Source organism: Babylonia areolata, chromosome 25 (assembly GCF_041734735.1).
Source record: "Babylonia areolata isolate BAREFJ2019XMU chromosome 25, ASM4173473v1, whole genome shotgun sequence".
Taxonomy (NCBI): domain Eukaryota; kingdom Metazoa; phylum Mollusca; class Gastropoda; order Neogastropoda; family Buccinidae; genus Babylonia; species Babylonia areolata.
The window spans coordinates 38721206-38737923 of record NC_134900.1 but is presented as its reverse complement, the minus strand read 5'-3'; the positions used below and the strand labels follow the sequence as shown (position 1 = coordinate 38737923).

General features: G+C 46.9%; 1 protein-coding gene across 4 annotated transcripts in view; it reads right to left on the bottom strand.

Annotated features, from left to right (window-relative positions):
• Positions 1-16718, bottom strand: part of LOC143299955 (organic cation transporter protein-like) — a 66957-nt gene continuing 50239 nt past the window's right edge. For 3 of the 4 annotated variants that reach the window (XR_013057585.1, XR_013057586.1, XR_013057587.1), the window contains exons 8-11: positions 16127-16345; positions 11581-11808; positions 8523-8704; positions 6832-6972 (exon numbers count right to left, since the gene is read on the bottom strand). Coding sequence is in view for 1 of the 4 variants with exons in the window: in XM_076613501.1 (XP_076469616.1) it covers positions 6100-6223; positions 6821-6972; positions 8523-8704; positions 11439-11456; positions 11600-11808; positions 16127-16345 (904 nt within the window). In the remaining 3 variants the exon portion in view is untranslated. Of the gene's footprint in view, positions 6224-6820; positions 6973-8522; positions 8705-11438; positions 11457-11580; positions 11809-16126; positions 16346-16718 lie in introns of those variants that run through there. The other variant, XM_076613501.1, reaches the window with a different exon arrangement.

Sequence of the window (16718 nt, the reverse complement as noted above, 5' to 3'; positions counted from 1 at the left end):
TGCTGTTTGTTGATTTTAATCAAGCATTCAACAATAATTATGAATATATGGTATGATTCACTCCAACTGAAATCTAACAAAACAGAATTAAAGCAACAGAACAGAAGACAATCCACATTTAGAAAACATTTAAGGCACACGTTTTCAAAAAGATGTCGAAAAACAACAAAAACCTCTCCCCACACACCAAAAAACAAACAAACAAGAAAACCTGTCAATCAGTGACATGTCTCCCAAATATGAATAACATCAGCCAAGACAATAAAAAAAAAAAAGAAGAAAAAAAAAAAAGTCATACTTTCAAAGACAGAACCAGGAACTCAAACATTTTATCATGTGGAACATAAGCAACAATCAAATGGTACAAATGTCTCATTATACTATTTCTTTAAAAAAAAGAAAAAAAAGAAAAAAAGAAGAAAAATCATAAGGCTGTAGAAAACCTGAAAAAAAAAAAAAAAATGTGGGAATACAGCATCCCCCATTCTTAAAATAACTGTTAAGCATAAAAATGTATGTACACATGTAATTCCAAACCATTTGATACTCCACCTACAATTAAAAGTGCTTCTGTCTCTGCTTTAAAGCTATCACAGACTCTGCTCCTCCAAACTATCTGAACTTTCCATGCTTACATTCTGTCCAGAACCCTTCCGTCCTCAGCTTCCTACTTTCACATGCAAACAGCGTGGCCAACCAGCTTTTTCTTTCACAGCAGCTAACTTCTGGAACTCTCTACCATACTCTCTCCGACACAGTCAATCCCTAGAGTCTTTCAGGTCAGGCCTGAAAACATCTATTTACCCATTACTTCAAGTCCTATCCCCTTCCTACCATTCAAAAATGCACTGTTTATTACTGCTGTCGTAATAATAATAATAATAATAATAATTATCATTATCATTTTATTACTCCAATTTGTGGGGCAGAAGTATAGTTCTGTGCTTGTAACAAGACAATGCTTACTTTAAATTTGGAGAAACATGCACTCACAAACAAATTTTCACATGAAAAAGTTCATCTGAGCAAATACCGGTAGTTCATACACATAAAACAAACAAACAAACAAACACAATTAACCAGTACTGGTTGAAAAATGCAAATATTATTTCACTTCAGTTTAGAAGTGTTAAGCCAACTAATACAGTTCAGGTTTCAAGTAATACAGTCATGAAAAAAATCTCATTTGTTTAACGGCATGAATACAGTGGCAATAAACAACCTCCATGGAACGGGTTGATTTTGTTAGAATGACAGCACAACAGCTTGCCCCAGGACATGTTTGGGATAATCAGTCCACCTTTAATATCAAAAATCTTAATCATATCACCACGAATAAACAATATGAATATGTTTTATTTTGGAAGAAAAAAACACCTGCAAGACCAAGCACAATTACAACTTTACAATATTATTACTGAAACTAAACCTTATTCACTTGAAGAATGTCTTAATCATAATAACATATAATCAATGTGCAAAGTTCACATACCTGTTAAGATTTAAAAAAAAAAAGAAAAAAAAAAGAGAAAAACAACAACAAAAAAGCAGATGTCTTAAGAGAATGCCTACAATATCGAAAAACAGGAGATGAATATTGTTTCTTGGGTAAATGAACTACACAAAGAAATTAAACAGATTTCTACGGTAAAATTTGACAAAAATACTTATTTACGAGCAATGAAACCAGGCCAGCTCATACAGGAATACAGTCCTGTGAGCATGTCCAGACTGCCAGAAACCACACATCTCACTGAGGCAGCTCTGCACTCTTTCACAATCCTTAACTTTGTCCGTCCTGCATGTCACTGCAATTAACATTTGCCCACAAACATGTTTAACGGGTCCTTGTGCCAGAGTACGTTACCACACAACCATATACAGTCACCAGTCCTTTCTCCAGGCACCCAAAACACACACTTTTTTCTCGTTTTTCTTTTTCTTTTTTTTTGCTGCCTCATCAACTGCACTGTTTCAGTGGAATTACTCCCATGCCACTCCTTCTGGGTCCCCCATATTGCCACACCCAGGTTCGTCTGTCTCAGTCCAAGCAACGGCAGTCCCCAGGGAAACAAACACACTTTGCCACACACACTGAGGCACCAAAACACACACTTTGCCACACACACTGAGGCACCAAAACACACACTTTGCCACACACACTGAAGCACCAAAACACACACTTTGCCACACACACTGAGGCACCAAAACACACACTTTGCCACACACACTGAGGCACCAAAACACACACTTTGCCACACACACTGAAGCACCAAAACACACACTTTGCCACACACACTGAGGCACCAAAACACACACTTTGCCACTGAAACTAAGACATCAAAACACACACTTTGCCACACACACTGAGGCACCAAAACACACTTTGCCACTGAAACTAAGACATCAAAACACACACTTTGCCACTGAAACTAAGACATCAAAACACACACTTTGCCACACACACTGAAGCACCAAAACACACACTTTGCCACACACACTGAGGCACCAAAACACACACTTTGCCACACACACTGAAGCACCAAAACACACACTTTGCCACTGAAACTAAGACATCAAAACACACACTTTGCCACTGAAACTAAGACATCAAAACACACACTTTGCCACACACACTGAAGCACCAAAACACACACTTTGCCACAGAAACTAAGACATCAAAACACACACTTTGCCACTGAAACTAAGACATCAAAACACACACTTTGGCACACACACTCAGGCACCCAAAACACACACTTTGCCACACACACTCAGGCACCCAAAACACACACTTTGCCACACACACTGAGGCACCCAAAACACACACTTTGGAACACACTCAGGCACCCAAAACACACACTTTGCCACACACACCCTCAGGCACCCAAAACACACTTTGCCATACACACTAAGACACCAAAACACACACTTTGGCACACACACTGAGGCACCCAAAACACACACTTTGCCACACACACTCAGGCACCCAAAACACACACTTTGGCACACACATACTCAGGCACCCAAAACACACACTTTGCCACACACCCTCAGGCACCCAAAACACACACTTTGCCATACACACTAAGACACCAAAACACACACTTTGGCACACACACACTGAGGCACCCAAAACACACACTTTGCCATACACACTCAGTCACCCCAAAACACACACTTTGGCACACACACACTCAGGCACCCAAAACACACACTTTGCCATACACACTAAGACACCAAAACACACACTTTGGCACACACACACTCAGGCACCCAAAACACACACTGCTACACACACTGAGGCACCCAAAACACACACTTTGCCATACACACGGAGGCACCCAAAAACACACACTTTGCCACACACACTGAGGCACCCAAAACACACACTTTGCTACACACACTGAGGCACCCAAAACACACACTTTGCCATACACACGGAGGCACCCAAAAACACACACTTTGCCACACACACTGAGGCACCCAAAACACACACTTTGCTACACACACTCAGGCACCCAAAACACACACTTTGCCACACACACTCAGGCACCCAAAACACACACTGCTACACACACTCAGGCACCCAAAACACACACTTTGCTACACACACTCAGGCACCCAAAACACACACTGCTACACACACTCAGGCACCCAAAACACACACTTTGCTACACACACTGAGGCACCCAAAACACACACTTTGCCACACACACTGAGGCACCCAAAACACACACTTTGCTACACACACTGAGGCACCCAAAACACACACTTTGCCACACACACTGAGGCACCCAAAACACACACTTTGGCACACACACTCAGGCACCCAAAACACACACTTTGCCACACACACTGAGGCACCCAAAACACACACTTTGCTACACACACTGAGGCACCCAAAACACACACTTTGGCACACACACTGAGGCACCCAAAACACACACTTTGCCACACACACTAAGGACACCAAAACACACACTTTGGCACACACACTCAGGCACCCAAAACACACACTTTGCCACACACACTGAGGCACCCAAAACACACACTTTGCCATACACACTAAGACACCAAAACACACACTTTGGCACACACCCTCAGGCACCCAACACACACACTTTGCCATACAAGCTAACAGCTTTATAGAAAGGAGTGGACCAGACAAGACCATATTTCAAAACGACCTGAACAGGAAATGCCCAACCTGAGATTATATGGGTTACTACTTAATATCCTAAGGTTCCATCCATAACAGTACAATCATTCTGTCCGTACCATACGATCATTGAGTGATGCAAAGCCTTCATTGCAGTACAATGTGATTCTTACTGATCTAAAAAGACAAAAAACAATAAATAAACAAAAAAACTACCCCTCTCACAATCTTATTTTTAAACTGTTACTCAGCGACAGCAACCTGACGCTGTTAGAAGTTTGTGTCTGTGCTGAAGCACACACTGAATCCACGCATGGATTCTATCGAACATTCAGCAGGAGTATTTCTCTGTACGTCTCTTGTACGTCTCTCACGTTGGGTTATGTATGCTGCTGGTCAGGCATCTACCTGGCAGATGTAGTGTAGTGCATAAGGATTTGTCTGAAGGCAGCGACACTTCCTTGAGAAGCTGAAAGTGAAACGTCTGTACACCCCTATGTTTTGCTACCATCATGACATGTGCACACATGTCAAGTAAGTTGTAAAACCACAGGACAAAAGAAACAAACTATTGCTGGATGTTCCAACACTAAAGGTATGGGCTTGTTTTTGCCAAGTGAACTTTGGAAAGGATTTGTGCTTCCAGCATCATCTGTAATGAGTGTGTTATCCATTCTCTTGAAATTTTTTTAATACATAGATTATTTTCAATCAGTATGACTTACACATAGCCATGAATACTTTCCCTGAATGTCATTTCATTCCGAAGCCCACTTTGGTATTGACAGACATTCAAGTATTTCTTCTGTTTATGCACTTGCAACCTTTTGGTTATACACAAGTCTGAACTGAAACTGAAACTGCTTCTTTAACCCCTAGGCTGCCTATATGACGAGATAACTCGTCATCGAAAGCATGTATGCTTTGCTGCCACAATGACGAGATAACTCGTCATCAAAATATTCTGACTTTTCCCTTGTTTGCATTCAGTTCATTGACAAAAATACTGGTAAATTTAGCTCGGGGAATCTTTCTAGATTCTATTATTCATAACTAGAAACACCATCTACATCCTTTATTGATTTCTTTAGCTGATGCTCAGAAAGAATTGAAGCGTAATTTCGAAGGAGAAGACAGTGGTTAACATTTATAGGACGATTTGATAGAAAATAAAGGGAGCAATCAAGTGAGTGGCCAAGATACGACTATCAGTGAGTGATGCCGGCTGTTCTGGTGTAGTAGATGACAACAGAAGTGACTGAATTTTTAGCAGGACAGTGTGAGCACTCAGCCAACGCAGTCTGATGAGAACTGGATAAAGTGACCGTGTGAGAGGGGTGAAGAGGAGGGGGGGGTGGAGACTGAGGGGGCGTGGCCTCACATCCATATTATCACTTGGAGAAGTCACAATGCATTGTGTATCTATCTTTAAAAAAAAAAAAAAAAATGTTGTTGTTCTCGTATGATTTTGTGTGTGTAGATATCCATTTGTCCAGAAAATATGACATTTTAGTGTAAATTACCTGACTAATGTTTGTAATGAACAAGTTGAAAATGTGACAAAAAACAAAACACTGATTTCAAAACAACAGCATGTCATTAAAAATACATAAAATGGGAAGACATCATGTGTTTTGTATTCTTTATTCATTTACCTTTCAGAAAATATATACTTTTATGGGTCTTTCTCCAATAACAAAGAGCACCAGAATTTTTTGAAATTTTATACCCGTTTTTTGTGAAAAAAACCCCTGGCAAATAGATTTCATTTAAATCTGATTTTCCTGGCAGCGAAAGGGTTAAAAAAAAAAAAAAAAGTTGTCAGAAAGAAAAGCCTAAGTTGTTGTCATTTTGCCACAGTTGCAAGAGCATCCACAGAGCTGTGAGGAAGCAGGTGAACCCCCCTCCCCACACCCCCAACGTGACCCAGACACTCCTCACAAGTGTGGGTGGTCCCCCTGGTCCTGCTCTCCATCCACCTGCACCAAAGGCACTGCATGTCCGTTCTGCCCCCCTTCCCCGTCCTCCAGCTTGCTTTCCTTGTCCTCTGGCTTCTCGATTCTGCACAAGTGACACAAAACACAGAGACATAGGGTTTAGGCAAGTCTCCACATCTGGTGATGAGGGAGACCAGAAAAAAATGTCCACCCTCCCAACTCCCCTCCAGAGTCTTCCCTCCCGGCTCACCACAACCGTGGATCAAACTCAGGACCCTTGTGTGAGAATTCAGCGCTATAATCAGATATCTCCCTCCTGTCTTACCAAGTGACCTTGACCTACCACAAGAGACCTGACCTCCCTGACCTACCGACTGACCTTAACCTACCACAGGAGACCTGACCCTCTGACCTACCAACTGACCTTGACCTGCCACAGGAGACATGACCCCTATGACCTACCATAAGAGACCCGACCTCCTGACCTACCAACTGACCTTGACCTGCCACAGGAGACCTGACTCCTATGACCTACCACAGGAGACCCAACCCCCTGACCTACCAACTGACCCTGGCCTGCCACAGGAGACCCAACATCCCAGACTCCTGTGTGAGAATGGAGCACTCTAACCAGAGAAGACCCATCTCTGCCCTGACCCATGATCTGACCTTGACCTACCTGAGGAAACCCGCCCCTTCCCTGAGCGATCACGTGACTTACCCAAAGAGCACCAGGGCTTCCTCAATGGTTTCAGGGAGATGCTTGTTCAAGGTCTCGGGCAGCAACAGCAGCAGCAGCCCGGCGACAATGGAAGCCAGGCCAAACATCACCATGGGCACCATCAGGGCTGTCTTCCCACCACTCGCCTGCGTCTGCACACCATTTTGTTGTCATCATTTAAAAAAAAAAGTTTCTGGGGTAAGTTGATACGTGTGTATGGGTGTTCAATGTTTCTTGTAAAGCGCTTTGAGCTCCCTTTAAGGGAGTATTTATTATTATTATTATTATTATTATTATCATAAATTCATTCAAAAATAAACAAAAAATGCAGTCAAAATAGAAAAAGAAAAAAAAAGACAGACAGAAATAAGAACAACAATAACAACAGAAAAAAAACCTAAACAATAACCCAACCTCAAGGACAGAAAAAAACTAAACAATAACCCAACCTCAAGGACAGAAAAAAACTAAACAATAACCCAACCTCAAGGACAGAAAAAAACTAAACAAGAACCCAACCTCAAGGACAGAAAAAAACTAAACAATAACCCAACCTCAAGGACAGAAAAAAACTAAACAATAACCCAACCTCAAGGACAGAAAAAAACTGAACAATAACCCAACCTGAAGGACAGAAAAAAACTAAACAATAACCCAACCTCAAGGACAGAAAAAAACTAAACAATAACCCAACCTCAAGGACAGAAAAAAACTGAACAATAACCCAACCTGAAGGACAGAAAAAAACTAAACAATAACCCAACCTGAAGGACAGAAAAAAACTAAACAATAACCCAACCTCAAGGACAGAAAAAAACTAAACAATAACCCAACCTGAAGGACAGAAAAAAACTAAACAATAACCCAACCTGAAGGACAGAAAAAAACAACTAAACAATAACCCAACCTCAAGGACAGAAAAAAACTAAACAATAACCCAACCTCAAGGACAGAAAAAAACTAAACAATAACCCAACCTCAAGGACAGAAAAAAAACTAAACAATAACCCAACCTCAAGGACAGAAAAAAACTAAACAATAACCCAACCTCAAGGACAGAAAAAAACCCAAAAAACCCCCACAGAAGTAACAAAATTTTGGCATTGTACAAAAAGCAAATTTGGTATCAATACAAAAAACCCACCTTGATATATGTGAATAGCACTGCTTCACATTATAAAACATAGACTCCCTTTGTTTACACAAGTGAGTCAACAAGAAAACTGTTGTGTCTATTCTATGTCAAAAAGCACTGATTTATGGTCTTCCACTATATACTGAATTTGGACACATGGTTGTTTAATTTCACATTGTATGACTAAATTTTGAAGCGACTGTTCAGTAGTTTTCGGAAAACAGATATGTTCGGAGGAAGTATTCCCATCTTACATTTACATCTTACACCTTGGCTGATGTTATTATAAATATATCAACAGTTTTTATATGTTTATCGATGAATACATTTGCAATATTATGTAAAGTGTGGACATGAGACACATTTTCGCATTTTTCATTGAACAGGTACTCCAGAGCAAATATAAAGCTTCATGTACAGATACAATATTATAAAAAATCTCCAACTGAATGACACCACACACACTAACACTGACACTCACACATACTCAGACCCCCCCCCCCCCCCCCCCCAACCCGACCCTCCCACCCACCTCCCCATCCCCTCAATACACACACACACACTGACCAATCCGGCAATGTATGGAGCGAGGATGGCGCCGATGCCAGCACAGACAGAGCAGAAGCCCATGCCGGAGTTCCTGATGACGGTTGGGAAGAGCTCAGAGGAGTACACCCAGATGATGGCGAAGGCCCCCGCCACCCCCAGTTTGCCCAGCATGGCCATCGTCACCGTCACCCACTGCAGAGCTGATGACATACACAGCACGCAGGTCAACACCACTCCCCTTGGCACAGCATTAACACTTTTTGTCATGCTGCGTTCCACTCCCCGTCATGCTGCGTTCCACTCCCCGTCATGCTCCACATCCACTCCCCGTCATGCTCCACATCCACTCCCCATCAATGTCACTCACTGCATGAGCTGACAGCACACACAGCATGCAGCTCATCTCCACTGCACCCCTGCCGTGTCACGGCAGTTACACTGCTTGTCATGTCACGTTCACCCCCTGTCATGTTCCACATCCACTCCCCATCATTCAACATTCTACTGTAGGGCTGACCACACACACAGTACACAGCTCACCTCCGCACCCTCCGGCATGGCATGTACACTGCTCGTCATGTCATATTCCACTCCCCGTCACTGCACACCCACTCCCCGTCACTGCACACCCACTCCCCGTCACTGCACACCCACTCCCCGTCACTGCACACCCACTCCCCATCACTCCACACCCACTCCCCGTCACTGCACACCCACTCCCCGTCACTGCACACCCACTCCCCGTCACTGCACACCCACTCCCCGTCACTGCACGTCACTGCACACCCACTCCCCGTCACTCCCCGTCACTGCACACCCACTCCCCGTCACTGCACACCCACTCCCCGTCACTGCACACCCACTCCCCGTCACTGCACACCCACTCCCCGTCACTCCCCATCACTGCACACCCACTCCCCGTCACTGCACACCCACTCCCCGTCACTGCACACCCACTCCCCGTCACTCCCCATCACTGCACACCCACTCCCCGTCACTGCACACCCACTCCCCGTCACTGAACGTCACTGCACACCCACTCCCCGTCACTGCACAACCACTCCCCGTCACTCCCCGTCACTGCACACCCACTCCCCATCACTGCACACCCACTCCCCATCACTGCACACCCACTCCCCGTCACTCCACACCCACTCCCCGTCACTCCCTGTCACTGCACACCCACTCCCTGTCACTGCACACCCACTCCCCATCACTGCACACCCACTCCCCATCACTCCCCGTCACTGCACACCCACTCCCCGTCACTGCACACCCACTCCCCATCACTCCCATCACTCCACACCCACTCCCCGTCACTGCACACCCACTCCCCATCACTCTACACCCACTCCCCGTCACTCCACACCCACTCCCCATCACTCCACACCCACTCCCCATCACTGCACACCCACTCCCCGTCACTGCACACCCACTCCCTGTCACTCCACACCCACTCCCCGTCACTCCCCATCACTGCACACCCACTCCCCGTCACTGCACACCCACCCCCTGTCACTCCACACCCACTCCCCGTCACTCCCCATCACTGCACACCCACCCCCCGTCACTGCACACCCACCCCCCGTCACTCCACACCCACTCCCCATCACTCCCCGTCACTGCACACCCACTCCCTGTCACTCCACACCCACTCCCCATCACTCCACACCCACTCCCCGTCACTGCACACCCACTCCCCATCACTCCACACCCACTCCCCCCCATCACTGCACACCCACTCCCCGTCACTCCCTGTCACTCCACACCCACTCCCCGTCACTGCACACCCACTCCCCGTCACTGCACACCCACTCCCCGTCACTGCACACCCACTCCCCATCACTCCACACCCACCCCCCGTCACTGCACACCCACTTCCCATCACTCCACACCCACTCCCCGTCACTGCACACCCACTCCCCGTCACTCCCCGTCACTGCACACCCACTCCCCGTCACTCCCCGTCACTGCACACCCACTCCCCGTCACTCCCCGTCACTCCACACCCACTCCCCGTCACTACACACCCATCCCCCGTCACTGCACACCCACTCCCCATCACTCCACACCCACCCCCCGTCACTGCACACCCACCCCCCGTGTTCCCATCACTGCACACCCACCCCCCGTGTTCCCATCACTGTACACCCACCCCCCGTCACTGCACACCCACCCCCCGTGTTCCCATCACTGCACACCCACCCCCCGTGTTCCCGTCACTGCACAGCCACCCCCCGTGTTCCCATCACTGTACACCCACCCCCCGTCACTGCACACCCACCCCCCGTGTTCCCATCACTGCACACCCACCCCCCGTGTTCCCGTCACTGCACACCCACCCCCCGTCACTGCACACCCACCCCCCGTGTTCCCATCACTGCACACCCACCCCCCGTGTTCCCATCACTGCACACCCACCCCCCGTGTTCCCATCACTCCACACCCACCCCCCGTCACTGCACACCCACCCCCCGTGTTCCCATCACTCCACACCCACCCCCCGTCACTGCACACCCACCCCCCGTGTTCCCATCACTCCACACCCACCCCCCGTCACTGCACACCCACCCCCCGTGTTCCCATCACTCCACACCCACCCCCCGTCACTGCACACCCACCCCCCGTGTTCCCATCACTGTACACCCACTCTGTGTGACGCTCCATCTTCTCCCTATCATTCCCAACCCACTCCCTGTGACATGTATGTGCCACACACACACACACACACACACACACAATCACCATCAGCACCCACTACCATTACCCACTAACCTCGTCCTATCTTACTCATCACTAGTAGAGAAGAGACGTTAAACCAGGAGAAGGAGCCAACATCTCCCCTCCCCTGAAACCCCTTCTCCCCTCCCAGCTGCTAACTCGCAAGGTGCGGTGTACACACACACACACACACACACACACACACACACACACACTCATCACCACCAACCACTACCATTATCCACAACCCTCATCTTATGTCACTCATCACAAGAGAAGAGACGTTAACCCAGAAGAAGCTGACAACCATCACCTCCCTCCCAACCCCCATCTTCCCTCCAGGCTGCCAACTCACAAGGCGGGGCGTAGAGCACAGGGATGACAGGTGGCTGAACACGTGACCCCGGCCAGCAGCATGAGGCCTGCGTTGAGGGGCCGGCGGCCCACGCGGTCCAGCAGTGCGATGCACAGGACGTAGGAGACCAACTCCACCACCCCCGACAGTAGGAAGTTCAGGTAAACACTGCCGCTCAGGGTGCCGATGTTCATGTTGAGTCCGTAGAACGTCAGGCTGCTCACAAACCTGCAAGATGGATCAGTCCTAAAAATCAGCTGCTCACAAACCGGTCAGACTGGTCCCACTTTAACTCTTTCACTGCCATAAGTGGCTTTAGTTGACTAGACTGTTGCACCACCATTGGTGACTTTTGCTGACATGGAGGGGTCATGTTGACCAGACCATTTTTCACACTGTAACAAAGCTCCACAGCTGCAGCCAGTTTTCTGCCAACACAACAATCACTAACTTTTGCTCCCTGATTGAGTTTGAAGTGAACACGTCCATTGTGTTGTTTAATAAATTTGTATTTGTATTTGTATTTCTTTTTATCACAACAGATTTCTCTGTGTGAAATTCGGGCTGCTCTCCCCTGGGAGAGCACGTCGCTACACTACAGCGCCACCCATTTTTTGTATTTCTTCCTGCCTGCAGTTTTATTTGTTTTTGCTATCGAAGTGGATTTTTCTACAGAATTTTGCCAGGAACAACACTTGTTGCCGTGGGTTCTTTTACATGTGCTAAGTGCATGCTGCACACGGGACCTCGGTTTATCGTCTCATCCGAATGACTAGCATCCAGACCACCACTCCAGGTCTAGTGGAGGGGGAGAAAATATCGGCGGCTGAGCCGTGATTCGAACCAGCGCGCTCAGATTCTCTTGCTTCCTAGGCGGACGCGTTACCTCTAGGCCATCACTCCATGTGAAGAACCGAACCCTGTGACTGAGCGCATCGTTTCTAAAATATTTGGCGCTGGGGAGTGTTTTTCACCCAGGAACTTGGTGGTGAAAGGGTTAAACATCAAACTGTTTTCCAAACACCTGATGGAAAAATGGAGGGAACAGACATGGAAGAAAACAGAACAACAATACAACGTGTTGCAACACCTCATTACATGGAAAAGATGTTTTCTGTATGGCTGCAGGCAATCCTCACACCACAGCCTATTATTGCACAACATTAACTGAGCGCAAGAATGAAGGAATATGTACACTACATTTCCCCTTGATATGTTTCAATACTTTCAATTAGGTTTATTGTTCACAATTAATTTCTTTTCTGTCTTTCAATTCCACATCACAACAGTTTCAGTTTCAGTTTCAGTAGCTCAAGGAGGCGTCACTGCGTTCGGACAAATCTATATACGTTACACCACATCTGCCAAGCAGATGCCTGACCAGCAGCATAACCCAATGCGCTTAGGTTTTGAGAAAAAAAAGAAAAAAGGGTGAATAAATAATAGATAAATGCATAAAAAAAAATAACTACTACCACTACTAATAATATGTATAAGGTGCAAAAACGTGATGAAGTCAACTATAAGCGTACATAAATAAACAAACAAATAAATAAATAAATAATGATTACAATATAATAATAATAAAAAAAAATAATGATAATAACAAATAAATAAAAAAAGACAACAATGATGATAAATAAGCAAATAAATGTAAAACATCACAACAGACACACACCACCAATATGTTAATGTTGGGTGCCTGTGGTTCCCATTGACAACATTCTGACAGCAGTCCAGACACACTGCTCTGTGAGTACCAGGCACTGACAACATTCTGACAGCAGTCCAGACACTCTGCTCTGTGAGTACCAGGCACTGACAACATTCTGACAGCAGTCCAGACACACTGCTCTGTGAGTACCAGGCACTGACAACATTCTGACAGCAGTCCAGACACACTGCTCTGTGAGTACCAGGCACTGACAACATTCTGACAGCAGTCCAGACACACTGCTCTGTGAGTACCAGGCACTGACAACATTCTGACAGCAGTCCAGACACACTGCTCTGTGAGTACCAGGCACTGACAACATTCTGACAGCAGTCCAGACACTCTGCTCTGTGAGTACCAGGCACAACATTCTGACAGCAGTCCAGACACTCTGCTCTGTGAGTACCAGGCACTGACAACATTCTGACAGCAGTCCAGACACACTGCTCTGTGAGTACCAGGCACTGACAACATTCTGACAGCAGTCCAGACACACTGCTCTGTGAGTACCAGGCACTGACAACATTCTGACAGCAGTCCAGACACACTGCTCTGTGAGTACCAGGCACTGACAACATTCTGACAGCAGTCCAGACACACTGCTCTGTGAGTACCAGGCACTGACAACATTCTGACAGCAGTCCAGACACTCTGCTCTGCGAGTACCAGGCACTGACAACATTCTGACAGCAGTCCAGACACACTGCTCTGTGAGTACCAGGCACAACATTCTGACAGCAGTCCAGACACTCTGCTCTGTGAGTACCAGGCACTGACAACATTCTGACAGCAGTCCAGACACACTGCTCTGTGAGTACCAGGCACTGACAACATTCTGACAGCAGTCCAGACACTCTGCTCTGTGAGTACCAGGCACTGACAACATTCTGACAGCAGTCCAGACACACTGCTCTGTGAGTACCAGGCACTGACAACATTCTGACAGCAGTCCAGACACTCTGCTCTGTGAGTACCAGGCACTGACAACATTCTGACAGCAGTCCAGACACACTGCTCTGTGAGTACCAGGCACTGACAACATTCTGACAGCAGTCCAGACACTCTGCTCTGTGAGTACCAGGCACTGACAACATTCTGACAGCAGTCCAGACACTCTGCTCTGTGAGTACCAGGCACTGACAACATTCTGACAGCAGTCCAGACACACTGCTCTGTGAGTACCAGGCACTGACAACATTCTGACAGCAGTCCAGACACTCTGCTCTGTGAGTACCAGGCACTGACAACATTCTGACAGCAGTCCAGACACACTGCTCTGTGAGTACCAGGCACTGACAACATTCTGACAGCAGTCCAGACACACTGCTCTGTGAGTACCAGGCACTGACAACATTCTGACAGCAGTCCAGACACACTGCTCTGTGAGTACCAGGCACTGACAACATTCTGACAGCAGTCCAGACACACTGCTCTGTGAGTACCAGGCACTGACAACATTCTGACAGCAGTCCAGACACACTGCTCTGTGAGTACCAGGCACTGACAACATTCTGACAGCAGTCCAGACACTCTGCTCTGTGAGTACCAGGCACTGACAACATTCTGACAGCAGTCCAGACACACTGCTCTGTGAGTACCAGGCACTGACAACATTCTGACAGCAGTCCAGACACACTGCTCTGTGAGTACCAGGCACTGACAACATTCTGACAGCAGTCCAGACACACTGCTCTGTGAGTACCAGGCACTGACAACATTCTGACAGCAGTCCAGACACTCTGCTCTGTGAGTACCAGGCACTGAGGCTTCATCAGCGTATCGGCTTTGTGCGAAGATTAGACATCTGCCTTTTTTCCTGTCAAATTTGGTATATATAATTGTTTCTTTTAACCGCAAATTTGGTGTAGCATGTATTGTATTGTATTGTATTGTATTGCACTGCATTGCATTGTACTGTATTGCATTGTATTGTATTGTATTGTAGTATAGTGTATTGTAGTGTATTACTCTTTTTTGTCACAGCAGATATTTTTGTATATATATTTGGGCTGCTCTCCTCAGGGACAGCACGTCGTTACACTGAGAACGCCACCCATTTTTGGGGGATTTTTTTCTGCTTGCAATTTCTTATCTGTTTTCCCATCGAAGTGAATTTTTCTACAGAATTTTGCCAGGGATAACCCTCTTGTTGCCATGGCTTCTTTAACGTGCACTATGTGCATGCTGTACACTGGACCTCGGTTTATTGTTTCATCTGAATGACTAGCGTCCAGACCACCACTCAAGGTCTAGTAGAGAGGGAGAAAATACTGGTGACTATGGGATTCGAAAGCACTGCGCTCAGATCCTCTCGCTTCCAAGGCGGACGCATTACCTCTAGGCCAACACTCCACTAGTATTTGTATTTGTATTTCTTTTTTATCACAGCAGATTACTCTGTGTGAAATTCGGGCTGATCTCCCCAGGGAGAGCGCGTTGCTATACTATAGCGCCACCCGTTTTTTTGTGTTTTTTCCTGCGTGCAGTTTTATTTGTTTTTCCTATTGAAGTAGATTTTTCTTCAGAATTTTGCCAGGAACAACCCTTTTGTTGCCGTGGGTTCTTTTATGTGCGTTAAGTGCATGCTGCACACAGGACCTCGGTTTATCGTCTCATCCGAATGACTAGCGCCCAGACCACCACTCAAGGTCTAGTAGAGAGGGAGAAAATACTGGTGACTATGGGATTTGAAAGCACTGCACTCAGATCTTCTCGTTTCCAAGGCGGACACATTACCTCCAGGCCAACGCTCCACTAGTTTGAATCAGTGTGGACATTTCTGACACCTTCCTGAAACTGAGACCTGCAGCCAGGTGAGGAGGGGTCCCTCACCAGTTGTAGACGACGAACAGGTACTTGACCATGAGGCGGGGGTGGTGACGCAGGCCCAGCACAGACTCCCCCTTGGTCTCCTCGCACTCCTCCGTCTCCTTGTGGAACATCAGGGGGGGTAACTCCACCTTGTTGACCCTGGCGGCATTGCGGATGATGGCCTCGGCCTGCTGCACGTGCCCCTTCCTCAGCAGCCAGCGGGCAGACTCTGGGACCAGCCTGAAACAGTACCTTCAGTGAGTCACACAGGGGGTACGTAGGAGGGATGGAGAGGGGGAGGGGACGGGGGCAAGGGGGGTGGGGGTGTGGGGGGTCCACACACCATACAGGTGTGTGGGGTCGGGGGTGTGTGTGAGTGAGCTTGCGTGTGTGTGCGAGTATGCGTGTTTTTGCGTGTGTGCATGCAAGTGCATGTTTTTGCAAGCCTGCCTGTGTGTGTGTGTGTTATAGGAGCATGCAGAAAGAGAATCGAGATGTAATGTATCAAACCTTAACAAGGTCTACAAGACAAACAGTGACGTCCATGCATGTTATGTATGTATGTATGCTTGTATGCGGAAAGGCCGAGTGGTTAAAGTGTTGGACTTTCAAT